Genomic DNA, 16,121 nt, shown 5'->3' with positions numbered 1-16,121 from the left:
GTGGTAAGCCTGTATCTTTATACTACATCTATTACAATAATATTTTATATGATCGGCAAAATCATGTTCTAAATAAGTTAGTCAATGTCAATTTCATCAGCCGGCTGCCATGTCAATGTGTCATTTTTGTTCCATTGTTTGCTTGACGTCACCAAAATCAATAATTTCGTTAAACGTGAGAGCGTATCGCAATATTGCTCGGTAAATAAAATCATATATTTGTCAGGAAGACTCGGACTCTGAAGTAGTCAGAACTTACCACTTATAGTCTCTAAATAAAGTAGTCTTCTCGTTTTTGAAAACCATGTCCAGCTTAAATTATACTACTCGCACAGAGGGCCAGACAAAGATAAATACGATAACTTGGACCATACCGAATTTCATAAACCTGCTGAATAATAAAACAACGAAAGATATTCGTACCGAGAAGTCTAAGGACAAAAATTCCGATGTAACAGATACACGGTTTCAATTAAAAATGATTTTTATTGGGCGCGACAATGATGTGATCGAGTTATATTATTTGTCGCCGGTACCCGTGTTTCTGAAAGCAATCCTCACCATGTGCTTGAAGCGTTTCGAAGAACGCTCTATCGTTATCAAGGAATATCATACAGTTCAAGCGAATAAGTGGCAGTATTTATCGACTTTGTTCAAGAAAGAAATCGCCGACGACGGCCGCGACGTGTACCTCCTGAGCGACGGCAGTCTGCGTCTTAAGTTCCAATTCCTGGTTACAAACGACATCAAAGTGGACCGCACCAATGTCCCCAAAACTCAACTGGCTTACGACTTCGAGAATCTTTTAAACAATGGTCTGTTTTCAGATATAACAATAAAATCTGCTGAAGGCATTGAACACAAAGTGCATAAGGCTGTTCTGGCCAGCAGGAGTGCTGTATTAAGAGCACATTTCGAGCATAACACTACTGAGTGTTATACCAACATTGTGGAGTCACCATTGGAATCAGATGTGTTAAATGAAGTGCTTACGTTTATATACAGTGACAAAGCACCAAAAGTAGATGAGATGCCTGAGAAATTATTGGCTGCAGCTGATTACTATCAACTCAGCAGACTTAAGAGTCTTTGCGAGGAATCATTACACAAGAAACTTACTGTAGAAAATGCCATTGAGACTCTACAATTGGCCGACTTACATTCCGCAAAGGTTTTAAAACTTTCAACACTTGAGTTCATTAAAGATGGGCAAGCTAAGCTTATAACGAAGACTGAAGGCTGGGCAAAAGTCAAGTCTGTGGACTTGATTAAAACAATTTATGAGTATATCATGAATGATGATATGGAAATTGATATAACATGATCATATGAAGGATTATATCAATCAATAATTTAGTAATGCACATTCTTTATTCGGCATTCCTTACAAAAATTATCAACATGAGGTTATCATGAAATTACAACACCAAAATTTAATTAGATCGTTGGTTTATTACCAAATCATAAAATATATAAAACACTTTTTAATGTTTGAATGATATATGGAATAAAATATTTATGAAATTTAATATTATGCTACTACATTGGTACACTGTATCATCAATTGGGGAATTAATTTGGGTTTAAATACAGTTGAAAATGTTACTACCGAAACATGTGTCACATATATAGAAATAACTGTTAATATTAACAAACATGCATTTAGCATTTTATTTATCATAATAGTAACAATAATTATTATTTACTCAAACGAAATGTATCAATCGAATATGTAATCAATAACAATATTGAAATAGGTAAATTGTAACACTATGTATGATGAAATTAGGATGAATGTAATAAACATTTATTATCACAAAGTTTATTTTTATCTCAATCACTTTCACTACATTCACTTGTATCACTAGAGTCACTATCACTTTGATAAGCTCTCACATGTGCCCTATTAGTGTTTGTAAACAAATCATCATCATTGACTTCTGTATTTTCCTTTTTATCATCATCAAATTCTTTCGGCCAGACATTATTTTCTTTATAATATTTAATAGAGTCTTTGTTCATAATTTTCACAATCTCTGCCTTAACTTTGTCCCCCTCGGTTATAGGTTCTACAAGTATGTAGTCTCCTCGCTTTACCCAAATATTCTTACGGAATTTTGTTGGCATGGATACTAAGTATTCTTCACCACTTGGGGTTGTGATCTGTAATAGAAAAATAAATTAAAAGTTACATTTTGCAAAAACATAGTAAAATAAAATACCTCATAACTTCTATTAGAGGTATATTATTCACATCCCATCCTGGTAACATACCATGCAATGGTCTAACGATTTAAAATCTAGAGGAATGGCAATCAACAAATTTTACATACAAGCAATTGCTTAGGAAATTATGAATTTGATTAGTACGCTTACTATCGAGTTGCAACTTTGTTTTATTGAATAAATTTAGAATAAATCCAATATTATATTACAAAAGTAAGTTTAATAATACATTGAATATGTTTCATATAGCACCAATAATGTAATTTACAATATAAATGTTTAGATTGAACTCCTAGGGGGGCAGACATCTGATTGATGATTTCACAATAATTTAGATGGGTGAAGTGAGACATACATAAGGTGTACATTACAGGTAACTCACCAGAGAGCAATGCATCTGTAACATTATCACTCTTCGTCTAATTGAAGTTGGTTATAGACAGACATGCGAAATAAGAAGTCAAATCAAGAATAGTACTCTAAAAATCAAGAAAAGTACATTATGTGCTACTTTTATGTCATTTATCACATCATTATTTTATCGAAAATCACATGAAAATGATAAAAACATTATTACGCACCTCGTGAAGATTGTTTCCTCTACTTTTCAATACTTTAACAATGCTTTGATTCTCCTTAGGCAGCTCGTAGTCATCCCAGAGAGCTTCGTTCATAACATGTTTTCTTTTGTTAACTTTCGACATTTTCAATGATTAAAACATTAAGATATTCTAATTTATAAACAAACTCGCACAACCCACATAACCAAACTTTATCTTACTTTTTGTGCTGTCAAATATGTCAACTGAATGTCATAATTTCTGACAGAGAGATCAGAAATCATTCAGTCTCGTTAGGAGTACCTATTGGTATTCTGTGGTCTCAGTTCCATCTTTTTACGAGAAATCGCCACAGGAATAATCGATCGAAAGTCGAAAAATCGCTAAAAATTTTCAGATCACATTTTGTATATACAATACTACCCGTATTGTTAGGAAAAAAAACACTTAATCAAAAATGTTCATTTATTTATTAACATTTCTACGAAGATTCTCAGTCTTTTTCTTCAAAATGTCCAGCAATTCAGTGAGTGCGAGGCCTTGTCCCGGAGGCAGACCGTAGCCGTGCTGGAGGCCTCGCGGGTTAGAAGGTGTGCTGCAGCAGAGCGTGGCCTCCTTGCGTAACGCACGGTCTACTTCTACCGATGTGAAGAATGCCACTGACATTGGGAGGTCATTGATTCCTACCCTGGAAAGGAAATTTAATATTCTAGTATTGTTATATGTCTATCAACATACATGCATAACCTTGAGCATTTTTGCTTCGTTATGCTTATAGTAGCCAGATATGGAACAGTCATCATCATCAACCCATTAACGTCCCACTGCTGGGCACGGGTCTCCTCTCATAATGAGAAGGATTAGGCCAAAGTCCACCGCGCTGGCCAAGTGCGTATTGGTAGACTTCACATACCTTTGAGTTTTTTTTTTAAGTCTCTCAGGTATGCAAGTTTCCTCACGATGTTTTCATTCACCGTTTAGCAAGTGATAATTAATTTCTAATACGCACATAACTTTGAAAAATCAGAGGTGCGTGCCTGGGATTTTAAACTCGGAGCCCTCGATCGAGAGGCCGAGTTTCTTAACCACTAGGCTATCACTGCTTGTGCAATGGAACAGTAATGGATCATAAACTCAATTTACCATCATGTATGAATATGCTTTCTTTTTTCGTAGAGGTAAAGCGCCAGGCACATCTGAATTCTTGATTTTATGTACATATACAAAATTTTACGAATTGCATTTATAAGCGTATTTTTTTAAATATTCCTCACCTTTGAGAACAAAACGCTCTTGTAAACAAATTTGTAATTTGCAAGGCTAAAGCAGCTTCATACTGATTTTCTTCAGGAACCAGGTATCGTACTTCGTCGTGAAAGCTAAGACAAAATCTGAAATACAATTAATACAAAGCATTTTTTATCCAACCCCAAATGGAATATAGAATATATGGAAAACTATACCTACATCTAAAAATAAATAAAATTGAAATCTCAGAGATACGAAATGTTTGTCTAGCTGTTTTTGTGTGAATGAGTCTGGGAAATTATTGTAAGTATGCATTTTTATGAAGCTAAACCAAACTAAAGTCACAAATATATGAGGGTACTTTTTATGTTATTTAATCGGTCACTACCGCCACTTGATAGGGTTTCCAAATAGTACCGGGTTTCTACTTAAAGCCGATCACAGATAAAGGGCTCGAACACAAAACTGCGATGCGACGCGATGCGAATTCGCAACGCAGAAAATTGCGATGCGAATTGCTGCGATGCGATATCGTGCGGCGTAGCGTCTCTCAGGGTGACCAACAACAACAACCACTGTGCGATGCGAATCAATTCGCAAGTTCTTGAGATGCGTCGAGGGAGCTCGCAGATTTTTGCGATGCGACGTCGCATCGCAGTTTTGTGTACGAACCCTAATTGAAGTCTTACATGCAAGTCAATCGGCGTTCAGACCCTTCCAACAATACGTACCAAATGCACAACGTTTTCTATACTGAAGCAATGTTTTATTTAACGAAGCATTGACAAGGTCATTAGTACCTAGCTGAGGGAGCAAGATGTGTCATGCTGACCAGCATGAGGTGCAGGAAGTCCGCGGCGGCGCTCTGCACGGCCCAGTTGAGACGGGTACCGGCCCAACGGCCCCGAGCCTGCTCCAAGGATCTAGATAACCGCCCTTCAAGGAACGCGGTAGATGGCGCTGGGGAGTCTGAGGACAGCACAAATGTATAATCATCATTTTATACCAGTGAGATTAAGCTTGTGAAAATTAAATTTGCACGCCGAAATGGTAATATGGTAATAAGAGGATTCTTGTATCTTAGGACACATTTAAACAGTTTATACCTTATTTTAGCAAATAAAGATGTTTGATTTGATTACAGTTTGCGGTCATTTTTCCTTTGTAATAATATCACTTCTTGCGCGTGTACATTTTGATAAACGCACTCTTTTATATTTTTTTGTTAAATGCGCCAAAGAAGTATAACTTCTTATGTGCGTACATAGGTACTCATACGTTTTTTTTTTATTAAATACTAATATTATATGCGACAAGTTAAATTTTCACAATGGGTTTGTCCATTTTGTCATTTCAATTTTTACCTTTTTAGTACAGTTACACAAATGTTTTTCACCCCCACTCCTCTAGTATTATTAATGTGAAGATGGATAATACGATGTTGTCAGGTTATTTAAAAAAAAAAAAGTCTATCAGTTTATCAATTGTTATACGGTCTACACAACTAACCGGCAATCTCCTCTAGTTTGTTGAACATGAGCGACTCAGTGCCACCGAGCCACTGCGGCCGCTCGAACATATCTTCCAACTGCTTGCCGCTCATCTTGGCCAGACGGGTCGCTTGGTACGCTGTCATCTCCACACTCTGATGATAATAAATATGATAATTAATGTTTATTACAGCACACTAATACAGTGAAGGTGGTAGTACTTGTAGTGTCCCCGACACTGATAACAATACTTGTTTGGTTAAGGTGTCAGAATCATGTGTGGTTCGACTCCGAAACACCACGGCCACACCTATTTCTGCCTAATAATAGCAATGATGTGTTCTGGTGGCTGAACCTCCTCACTGTTAACTGCACATGTGTGGTCGACCTTAGTTACGAATCTAATCTTATCTGTGGTTTGATTATAGATGTCCATGGGCGACAATTGCCACTTACCATCAGGTGGGCTGTATGCTTGTCTGCTATTTCGAATATTATAAAAAAAAAATTACTATAGTCTGATTCATAATTAGGTGTCCAAAATGTAAACAAACAAATGTCACTGTCAAAATTAACAAGAAATAAATACTTTAACAAACTCAACAAAAAACGAAAACTTTACAATTATTCACAATTTAACAAACGCGCTATGTAAACTATAATACATTCGAGTTCAATTACAATCATGAAAATGAATAACATCAGCTACGGAACTTAAAAATGACGGCACAAGAAATGTTCTGGGTTCGGATTGTGTTACCATTATCACATTTTAATTTTCTACCATAAACCTTGTTTTTTATTATTATTACTGTATGGAACGAAATTGAGGTAATAAAAATATTAGAAAATGTGAATTGATCTTAATTTTTTTAGATTATTATTTTATTATTGTTGTATTAATTTAATATTGTCAAAAATAAGAATCTACCATTTGAAGGGTATGATCTTGATAGGTCAACACCTTTGTTTACATTTTGGACACCTAATTATGAATCAGACTATAATTAAAGCACCACCACGTCCGCTCGGACTGACGAACGCATACAGACTGACTGACAGTCGACGCTCACCTTATGACAGTAATGACGTTTGCGTTCCAAGCAAATACCCTCTTATAATATTTTTTCTACCTGCATGCACTACACAAATCTTCGTGGTTCAATTCCAGAGGTGCCGCCGACTTACCTATTTCTGCCTACTCATCAAGACAATTCAAGACAAATCCGAGGCAATATAACGTGCTCGTTGTTACAACGCACCTATTTCCAACTTAACACTATTAAAAGGCAGAAATAAACACAGGGATGTTCCCACAGTTGAATCTAGCCCTAAATATAATCTATTAACCTTTACAAATATGTACCTGGTTTTCCAAATCCTCATCCATGAACCCCTCCATGTACTGCTTTTTCAGCGTATAAACCCTCCTCCCTTTAGTGGTGGCAAACATCTTGGCCGCTTTGCTTTTTGCCTCCGATATCGTCATTGTTGGGTTGAATTGCTTTAGCAGACGCTCTGCGAAGTTCTGGCCCGCACCTGGGTAATAAAAAAGTATGATCGTCAAAGGTGGTAGAACCCTTTGTGGTTCGACTCCGGCGGCACTACCGAGAACTAAGCTGGAAGGCCTCGGAAAAGTATGTCTCCTTTACCACACCCTTCAATCCAGAACACAGCAGCGTTTAACACTGCTGTTATTAGGCAGAAATTGGTGTGACGGTGGTGCCGCCGGAATCAAACCACAAACCTTTAAACTATAACCCTGATAACTATAATGTAAACCTAATAGAGGTAATAACGAATACCAACATTATAATACTGACAATAAGGATGATAGTGATTATGACAAAGACTAACCATATATCCGTGCATAGTTGATAACTTTAGCGTGATCCCGGTTAATAGAGGCAGCTTTAGCGGTGAGGGAGTGTAGGTCTGTCTGGCGGCTCTTGTCTCCCGCGAGGACGGCCCAGCCGAAGGGAGTACCCCCACATAGGCCTATCGAGCTATCCCCTAGAAGTGCTGCTATCCATAGCTCCTGGATAATAGTATCAAATTATTTAATATGTTTAATGGTAAACAATACGAAACGTAAAGTCGGAAAAAAAATAATTAATCTTGTCATTAACATTAGAGATTAATTATATTAAACGTGGGCTGTGATGGCTAGTTTTCAAAGGCGTTGCAACAGGTTTATTAAGGAGGACGGCGGGAGGGGTTGAATCCCAAAGTCCTATTACATAAAGAATTTATCTTTTCTCGCCTGTGTCCGGACCTCCTTAATGCCAAGTTAGCATTTCCATAGTCACCTTGTATATGCAAGATGATCCGTTATAACGGATTTTATAAATCTTGTGAAAAATTATACCTAATAAGGATTTATTTTGATAACTTTGTCTACATAGTGAAATTTGATTTAATGCTCCTATTGATACATATATTTTATCTGTATGTACTGAATATTACCCTGATCATGTCCCATTGCCGAGCAAGGGTCCCTCTCCATAACAGAACTTATGTTAATTCAGTCATTTTATATAATTAATATACAAATAATCAAAGCAAGCTGACCTGAGAATCGACATCAGCACCCACGAACTTGTACCCCGGCGGCGACTGTACCATAGCGCGTAGTTCAGAGCCAATGCGTTCTTTGTGTGCGTTACTTGCTGTCATCCATGTTGGCTCACTCGCACTTGAAACAAATATTAAGATGGCTACAGGGCTTCGGGCACATGTCTCTTCTTATTATTAGAGGTATCAGGCATTATTTCGCGGAAATCCATGCTATACACGTAGGATAAAACTTTTCCAACATATTATGATGTTAATTATACTGTCTTGCCTGTTATTTATACTAAGAAGTGACAAATATTAAGCCAATCCTATTTGAATAGATTTCTGATCTACATTGGCAGTCGTCCACCCATACGTCACACGAATTACTTAATTTTTTACCCCTCCCCCACCCTTGTCGCAGTAATCACATTTTGTGAGACCCCCACATTGTGACATCACGTATTTGCAATTTCACATCTACATACGAGTATAATGAAATTATAAATGCAGTTCCAAAATTATATTTCTTTCCATTTAAATTATCCATACATATAGTAGAATTGTAGATAAATTACTTTTGTAATGTAACGTCACGAAATTTAGGAATGCTTCCTACCCATTGTCACACAATATTTGACTCCTTAACCCCCTCCCACCCCCTTACGTGTTACGTAATTTATGGATGACCCCTCACCATCAGGTGTAGGTACTTATTTATTTATTTATTTATACTTTATTATACCATAAAAATCGGTACAAAAGGCGGACTTAATGCTAGAAGCATTCTGTACCAGTCAACCTTTGGGTAAAGCAGAAAATAAATAGGACGGTATTTATACGTTCAATAATAAACATGTACTAAGGAAAAAAATACAAATGGATTATATTTATATTACAAGACATATAAGAACAATACTACAATAATACAACAATAAAGAACAGTACTTACCGCCTAGTGAGAGTACCGCAGACAACCACCTGGGGGACGATGGCACCGTACCGTCTCCCGTCCCCCCGGAGATCCCCTGGCAGTACATCAGGTGGTAACCACACCACCTGCTGCCCCATCACTCGCTCGCGGTTGTTCCGCCAGTAAGACATCATGCGACCGAATGATAGCACCTACAGTCATTCAAATGTAAACAAATTATTTTATTCAAAGAAAATTCTCTATGGAATTATTCTTGTGTGTTAGTGTCTTCTTGTACTTTCTGTGTGACTTTAAAAAGCGTGTCATTTTGTATAATTACCAAAAGTTATACAGATTAAAAGAAACTAACAACCGTATTTACTTTTTATTTGCCTCTCTGTATATGGTTATTATGAAAATAGCTAAAAATCTTTTAAACGCATTTGTATATTAATTGATTATTCAGTCCAATACATTTCAACTTAGATATATAAATCCATTTATGTAATAAATAATGCACATCCAGTATCTTTAAATTATTTACATTAAAAATATTTTTCCTTAAATAGCTCCCTCAGAAAGATAAGTATATATAAAACATAATCTCCTCCTTATTTGAATTCGTCTTATTACCTTTTCAGCTTCATTTCCTTGCGCCGTTAGCACGTTCTGACTGAACATATTCAGAAAGTCCTTTGCTAGGGGATTCCCCACTTTGTATTTCGGTCCGTCTTTGTGCGGGAGACGCAGGAAGTGACAACAACCTATAATAAAGAAAACTTGATATTGTAACAAGTAAATAAATAAGTTGACAAATGGAAGGTTATATAAAATAATAAAAAAAATTGTTATTGTAATTATTTTTATTTTATATATAACTGTATATATTTTAGTCACGGGCGTAATAACAGAGTCAAGAGTTAGGGGTACGACTCCCCCACCCCTTCTCTAGTATAGGTGATAAATAATGCGTATAGAAACGAGATATAAGATACTACAACAATATATACCTTGCACTTGAACTCCGCACCATACTCCTAAGCCATGGTATTGATTAGCAGCCGCTTGTTCCAGCCGTCTCTTACGTGCGTAGTATGCCCGTCGACCCAAGTCCTCCTACCACAAAATTACTTTATATGTATTATTATAAATATACCTTTATTCTATACTCTATAAGTTAAAAATTTAATTGATTAGCTTGCATTATTGGCACAAGCAATCACAAGATCGTGGGCTCCAAAATTACGTGCTGCAAAGGCATTTTTTATAAACAAAATAAAATATGAATCAGTAAATAACAGTCAACAATTACCCATCTCTTAATGCCATCAATAGACATTGGATTGAGGACCTTCATATGAATTTACCTAAAAAATATTTACCTCAACAGTTTTAGGTAGCACATACAACTCAGTATCGACTTCCTTCTCCCCTTGGATCATAGGGCACGCCTCCAGCAGCCCTTCCAAGGGCACAGGAGGTTCTTCACAGTCCTCTCTGGTCCTACTATACGGTACTAAGAAACCCCAGCCCTCTGACTGGATGTAGTAGAGGGGATACCCCTCCCAGGACAAGCGCAGGAGTTTTGGTGTTATCTGTGCAACCGAAATATGTAAATAACTAGACAGACATAAATTATACATTGATAAATAATATTGAGAGAAAAATATTCGTTATTCTATAAATGCCGCCTTATAGTTATACTTATAGTTATAAGGCGGCATTTGGCCACCATTATTGCTAAATGTTATTTGAACTACATTTTAAAGTACACAAGCATTGACTTTAGTCACTTTAAATTTATATGTACATCATTTATTTATGTAATGTAACTACTATAGTATGCCATTATAAACCACTTTTACATATAGGTACTTTAATTATGTTTCTTTATGATCAACACACATACATTAGGATTGTCTCACCAGGTTTTAGATTTAGCCCTTTGTAGATTTAGACCTTATTTTTGTTCTAAAACAATAGACAATAATACACACCTGCATACTAGTAGTAATGTTATTAGCGCCGGGCGTCCAATCCGGGTCTTTCCCGGGCTTCGTACACAGTTTCCTGTACCACGCAGGATAGCCCGCTAAGTACGGCCGCTTTACCGGCAGTAATGCCCCCAAATCGTACAAATACCCAAACTTTGCATCCAACTCTTCTATATTACTCTTTTTAATACCCAAATTTGTACATTCTAACGAGTTTATATAATCTTCATTGAGGCACTCATAGACAACTTCTTTTTTTTCTACAACTTCCTCTATGGTCACTGAATCTTTCTTTTTTTCAACATTTTCAGCCAGTTTCTTTTTTTTAACACCACCTTTTTTCAACTTCAAGGTCTGTGTGGACCAATCTTGGTCCCACATCCAGAGGTCTTTCTTGTAGGCCTCATTCTCCATCATTCTGCAGGCCTCGTCTGCCTTCAATGACAGTAGCTGCCGTGATTCCAGTTTGAAGTCTTCGAATACAGTTTCTGCTGAATCAATGTACTGGAGCCAGTTTGAGTTTACTGGCAAATAGGCAGTCCCTAAAATAGTGATTCAAAAGTCAGTCATCTTATAGAGATTAAATCGAAAAGAAATTACTTTTTTTATAACATAGGAGTAACAGACGAGCATGCAGTCCACCTGATGGTAAGTGGGTACTGCCACCCATAGACATCTGTCATCAATCCTGTCATAGGATTAGATATTCCTACCTGAAGTCGGCTACAAATGGGGCGCTACTCCTGAGCACTAAGCTGGAACGCCTCGGAAAAGTACGTCTCCCTTACCACACTTACCCTTCAAACCAGAACACAGCAGCGCTTAACATTGCCGTTATAACACAGAAATAGGTTTGGCGGTGGTGCCGCCAGAGTCGAACCACAAAGGGTTCTACCACAAACATATTTAATAATATAGTATAAGTCACATTAACTTTGTGACAACCCAATTTGTATTATATGCATAATAGTGCTGTAATCAAGGCTTGTAAGACAGTTTAAAGGATAATTTCGAAGGGAAATTTAAAAGGGATATTTTCTGACAGATTTGGTCCTTCGAGCCGTACTCACCTAGCTCCAACATACCGGCCAACGTCACGGGATGCGGAAACCTTTCTAGAAACATCGGCAACAGCTCCCTCAGGACATTGTGCGTGGCTATGACGTCACCGGCACAGTAGTTCATCAGCAGTTGAAAGTTTTCGTGGACATCTCCCATGGTGCCTTCTACGAATATGTCGCGAGTTTCTTTGTCCACTAGTTTGCCGCAGTAGAGGTTATGAACCTGTAAATTAACTTTTTTTTTTTATAAAACTGAAGAAGCACATAAACTTGCAGTACACCTGCTGGTGAGTGGACATTGCCGCTTAAGTACATTTGTGAAATGGAGTGTTATCTGAAGTTTTATCACTCTAAAAATGTAGACTTTTTATTACGGAACAGTCTCAAATTCATATCCCTATTATTATAGGTGCCATACACATATATTATCAATACATAAACACCAACATTATTTAAATTCAACACTTCTATTTCCACATAACCGGGAAACAAATCTAGTCAAAGTATAAACAATCCCATCTAAATGTCTCTTATCAACTAGAAATAATTTACTCAAATAATGTACCTACCCACCTCACTTAAACTATTTAATGAGCTGATTTCCATCCAGTCGTCATCAGAAGGGTCTGGTTCTTTATTCTTTGCCTTCAGCACAGTTCGTTGGTAGCTCGTCACCCCACTTACACATGTGTGCATTGACATCGTATCCATAAAACGAACTCCTAAAAAGGTATTGAACAAAGTTGCTTATTTTGGTCCTTCGAGCCAGATTACGTAGTCGTAGTAACCTTCGAAGTCAATTATTTCATTATAATGTAAATCGAATATAATTAGTACAAATACAGAAATACACACAAATCTTATACAGGAATTGCAACAAAATTATAACAAAAAATAGTGCATCTATTAACAATAAGAGAACTTGTCTTTCACTTGAGCTGAAATCATTCCATTCTATTTGTCACACATGTATATAAAAGATGAAAAAAATTAATGAAAATAATAATAATAATTCAGTTAATCATATGGGTAATCCACTAAAAACAATCAATCATAAATAAATCTTTATTAGCCATTATTTGACCACAAACCTACCAGTTCTCTTCAACCAGTACTGCTCTTTAATCTTAACACGATCATACGAGACATTATGTCCAACAATAATTCTAGGTCTATCAATGTCTCCACAAGGCTTCATTCCATCAGTTTCCAATGGTATCAGATCTTCATACCTAACATTGTCATAAGATTTATTCGGTTCACTGTTTGCAACTGGTGCGCTAATCCAACCATACCTGGAACATACATTTCTGATTCATTTATTTATGACTAAAACCAAAAATAATATAATCCGAAATTGAAGCTTTCATATATTATATTTGTCATTCATACATTCTAGAGAGTGAGTATGTGATAGAATAATGCCATTTACAATATTATTGAAAGATGAAACATAGATATGTGCAATATTTCAACTTAACAGACATTTAATATGATCACTGCATATAATTAACTGTATACTAATTATCCTATATAATTATCATAATGTGTATTTACAAAAACAAATTTTTATTGTGACAATTGTCAATTTTGATAACCGAAATACTATATAGGCAAGAGTATACAGACGGCTCCGAAAAAATCCCTCAAATAAAACCACCACTATAGGGAATACGTTTTATTCGGCTGAGAGCTCAATGCCTGGCGGAACTAACCGGAGACCCTTATAGTTCCGCCAAATAATCTCGAAAGCGTGATTCTGTGAATAATCTGAATTCGTACAATGCCATCTGTTGACCGAGGGCCAAATTAACTTAATATTAGCTTAGCTAGCTACCTTGTTATTCTAAACACAGAGCTTTCACTAGTTCTGTTATATCAATTATAGCATGTGAAATGGCAAACTTTGGCTTTTATAGCTTTTACTTAATAATTTACTTTCTCAACTAACCAAGCGTCAGGTGATACAGCGCAGGCGAGTGTAGGCCTCTTTCCTGCAGACATCAGCACCTCCACATCAAAGATAAGAGCATCATCAGGAGGACAGGGCACCGACTGAGGTGGACCTTCACCATACTTGGTCCAACCTGGGTTCCTTAACCATTTCTAGATAAGAAAGAAAAGAGTGGACAAATAGAACAGTCTACAAATTGTTATTATTTTAGAAGTTAATCATCAGCAATGAAAATTTACTTATACATACAAACAATCAAAAGCATATTTACTTAGAAAACAATCAAATTGAAATCAGTTCTGTTATTATAAAGAAATTAATATTGAGATAAGTAAAACAGTAATATATGAAAATTGCTGTAACTCCAGACTATTTTTTTTCTAGTCTTAAATAAAAATAATTTACCAATGTATTTCAAAAAATTAAACTACGGTCACACATGTATTTACACTAAAAATCACAGATTACAGAACAAGTCTAGTTCTCAAGATATTGAATTTATACCTTAGGCAATGTAGGTAATTTGTTAGTAGCTAACATCTGAAGCAGGCTCCTGTAAGGTGCACTTTGCCGCTCCCCAATATTATAGAAATGTTCCACAATATCCTCCCCTTCTAGTTCAGGCAACTTCAACTCTATATCAGGTAGGTAGCTGTAGTTTTTGTAGTCAATTCCATGCTTCAATAGACTCTCTTGGCAACTGAAATATTGATTATTTTTATTATTATTATTTATAATATAAGAGTAGCACACGAGCATGCAGTCCACCTGACGGTAAGAGGCTACTGCCGCCCATGGACATCTGTAATCAACCCCAGATAGGATTAGATACTCTTACCCGAGGTCAGCCACAGATGTGCCGCTACCCCTTTGAACTAAGCTGGAACGCCTCGGAAAAGTCTGTCTCTCTTACCACACCCTTCAAACCGGAACACAGCAGCGCCTAACACTGCTGTTATTAGGCATAAATAGGTGTGGCGGTGGTGCCGCCGGAGTCGAACCACAAAGGGTTCTACCACCTTCAAAATTATATTATTATAGAACTAGCAAACGGACATATATTCTTGTTGATAAGTGACAACTAATGGACATTCATAATCAACTCCATATGGAGTTAGAGGAGGTTTCTGCGGTTGACAAATAATCCATTGCTGCCCCTGAGGGCTGAGCTGAAATGGTGCAAATAAATGTTTCTCCTTTACCACACCCTTCAAGCCGTAACATAGCAGTGCTACTCTTCTGTTATAAAGCAGAAATACTGAAGGGAACCACAATTTTTTTATCTTTTTCTTATTTTAGACAGTATTTTTTCAAAATATTATTATACAAGAATATAGAAACAATGTCGATAAGACAATCAAGACATATAATCAACACTCATATGTGAGACTTTTTACAATTTCCACATAAATCAAAAAATAAATTACCTTTGAACTATCTTTGGATCTATAGGCCTGGGAGGTTTCTTAAATAATTGTTTGTAAATGTTCTTAGAAATCATTTGTATATTCACTTCATTTACCCTAAATTCTTTGGAATTAACTATGTTTTCATCCTTTTTAATTTCGGTTTCTTGCCCTTTAAGGTTATCAGCGGAATTGTTATCGTTTCTTTTTATTATCCTTATTTCACTACTAGGTAATATATCACAGCAATTTCGGTAAATAATGTAGTATTTATTAAGACTTTTAATAATATTTCTTTCCTTTGTATTCAACATTTTATGTGAAGTATTGCCGCCTATTTGTTATTGTTTTTTCCAATAATATATATTTCAAACTTCACTTGACAGTGTTGACAGTAAAGCGTCCGTTTATAAAGAAGGTGGAATCACAGAGTACATTTTTAGGTGGAGTCACCAGAATAAGACACACCAAAATAAACAAGTGCGCGGAAAATAACTTATTTTTTTAAATATATGAATACTTGATTCAATTAATTAAATTTATATTAATAATATTTTTAATGTATATTTCGTACAACTTAGGAGTAAACGTCACATTATAAAAAAAATAGCAGACAAGTTCCGCCATCTAGACGGTTGATTGGTGAACAACTCTGTGTCGCAACTCGCAGTCAGGCAGCAAAGAACCGATTAACGCAATCTATATCCTTTGCA

At 36.2% G+C, this 16,121-nt stretch overlaps 3 protein-coding genes across 3 annotated transcripts; 1 reads left to right on the top strand and 2 right to left on the bottom strand.

Moving 5' to 3' along the window:
• The first annotated feature begins 83 nt into the window (after positions 1-83).
• On the top strand, positions 84-1,529 carry LOC140754212 (speckle-type POZ protein-like). The gene has a single exon (XM_073089157.1). It carries the CDS (start codon positions 305-307, stop codon positions 1,322-1,324), a length of 1,020 nt encoding a protein of 339 aa, XP_072945258.1. The 5' UTR covers positions 84-304; the 3' UTR covers positions 1,325-1,529.
• Positions 1,530-1,728: 199 nt separating this feature from the next.
• LOC140754211 (probable RNA-binding protein EIF1AD) lies at positions 1,729-3,023 on the bottom strand. The gene is made up of 2 exons (XM_073089156.1): positions 2,808-3,023; positions 1,729-2,163 (listed from the first exon to the last, which is right to left on the bottom strand). Exons 1-2 carry the CDS (start codon positions 2,928-2,930, stop codon positions 1,834-1,836), a joined length of 453 nt encoding a protein of 150 aa, XP_072945257.1. The 5' UTR covers positions 2,931-3,023; the 3' UTR covers positions 1,729-1,833.
• Positions 3,024-3,233: 210 nt separating this feature from the next.
• tam (DNA polymerase gamma, catalytic subunit tam) lies at positions 3,234-15,760 on the bottom strand. The gene is made up of 18 exons (XM_073089154.1): positions 15,430-15,760; positions 14,507-14,702; positions 14,000-14,154; positions 13,144-13,343; positions 12,622-12,770; positions 12,058-12,271; positions 10,991-11,529; positions 10,376-10,588; positions 10,004-10,109; positions 9,627-9,757; positions 9,033-9,205; positions 8,096-8,219; positions 7,382-7,562; positions 6,891-7,063; positions 5,544-5,679; positions 4,835-5,003; positions 4,061-4,177; positions 3,234-3,474 (listed from the first exon to the last, which is right to left on the bottom strand). Exons 1-18 carry the CDS (start codon positions 15,720-15,722, stop codon positions 3,252-3,254), a joined length of 3,492 nt encoding a protein of 1,163 aa, XP_072945255.1. The 5' UTR covers positions 15,723-15,760; the 3' UTR covers positions 3,234-3,251.
• Positions 15,761-16,121: the final 361 nt, after the last annotated feature.

Source organism: Epargyreus clarus, unplaced genomic scaffold (assembly GCF_041222505.1).
Source record: "Epargyreus clarus isolate Ecla_fem2 unplaced genomic scaffold, WU_Ecla_fem_2.2 ptg000029l, whole genome shotgun sequence".
Taxonomy (NCBI): domain Eukaryota; kingdom Metazoa; phylum Arthropoda; class Insecta; order Lepidoptera; family Hesperiidae; genus Epargyreus; species Epargyreus clarus.
Note: the sequence above shows the minus strand (reverse complement) of the source record. Positions and strands in the feature narration are given on the sequence as shown.

Coding starts and splice junctions, on each gene's coding strand:
- LOC140754211 (XM_073089156.1), bottom strand. CDS start 2,930: ATGTCGAAAGTTAACAAAAGAAAACATGTTATGAACGAAGCTCTCTGG. Junction 2,164..2,807: donor GAGGAAACAATCTTCACGAG/GTGCGTAATAAT, acceptor TTTCTATTACAG/ATCACAACCCCAAGTGGTGA.
- tam (XM_073089154.1), bottom strand. CDS start 15,722: ATGTTGAATACAAAGGAAAGAAATATTATTAAAAGTCTTAATAAATAC. Junction 9,206..9,626: donor AAGGAAATGAAGCTGAAAAG/GTAATAAGACGA, acceptor GAATGACTGTAG/GTGCTATCATTCGGTCGCAT. Junction 8,220..9,032: donor TGCGGTACTCTCACTAGGCG/GTAAGTACTGTT, acceptor ATTTGTTTCAAG/TGCGAGTGAGCCAACATGGA.
- LOC140754212 (XM_073089157.1), top strand. CDS start 305: ATGTCCAGCTTAAATTATACTACTCGCACAGAGGGCCAGACAAAGATA.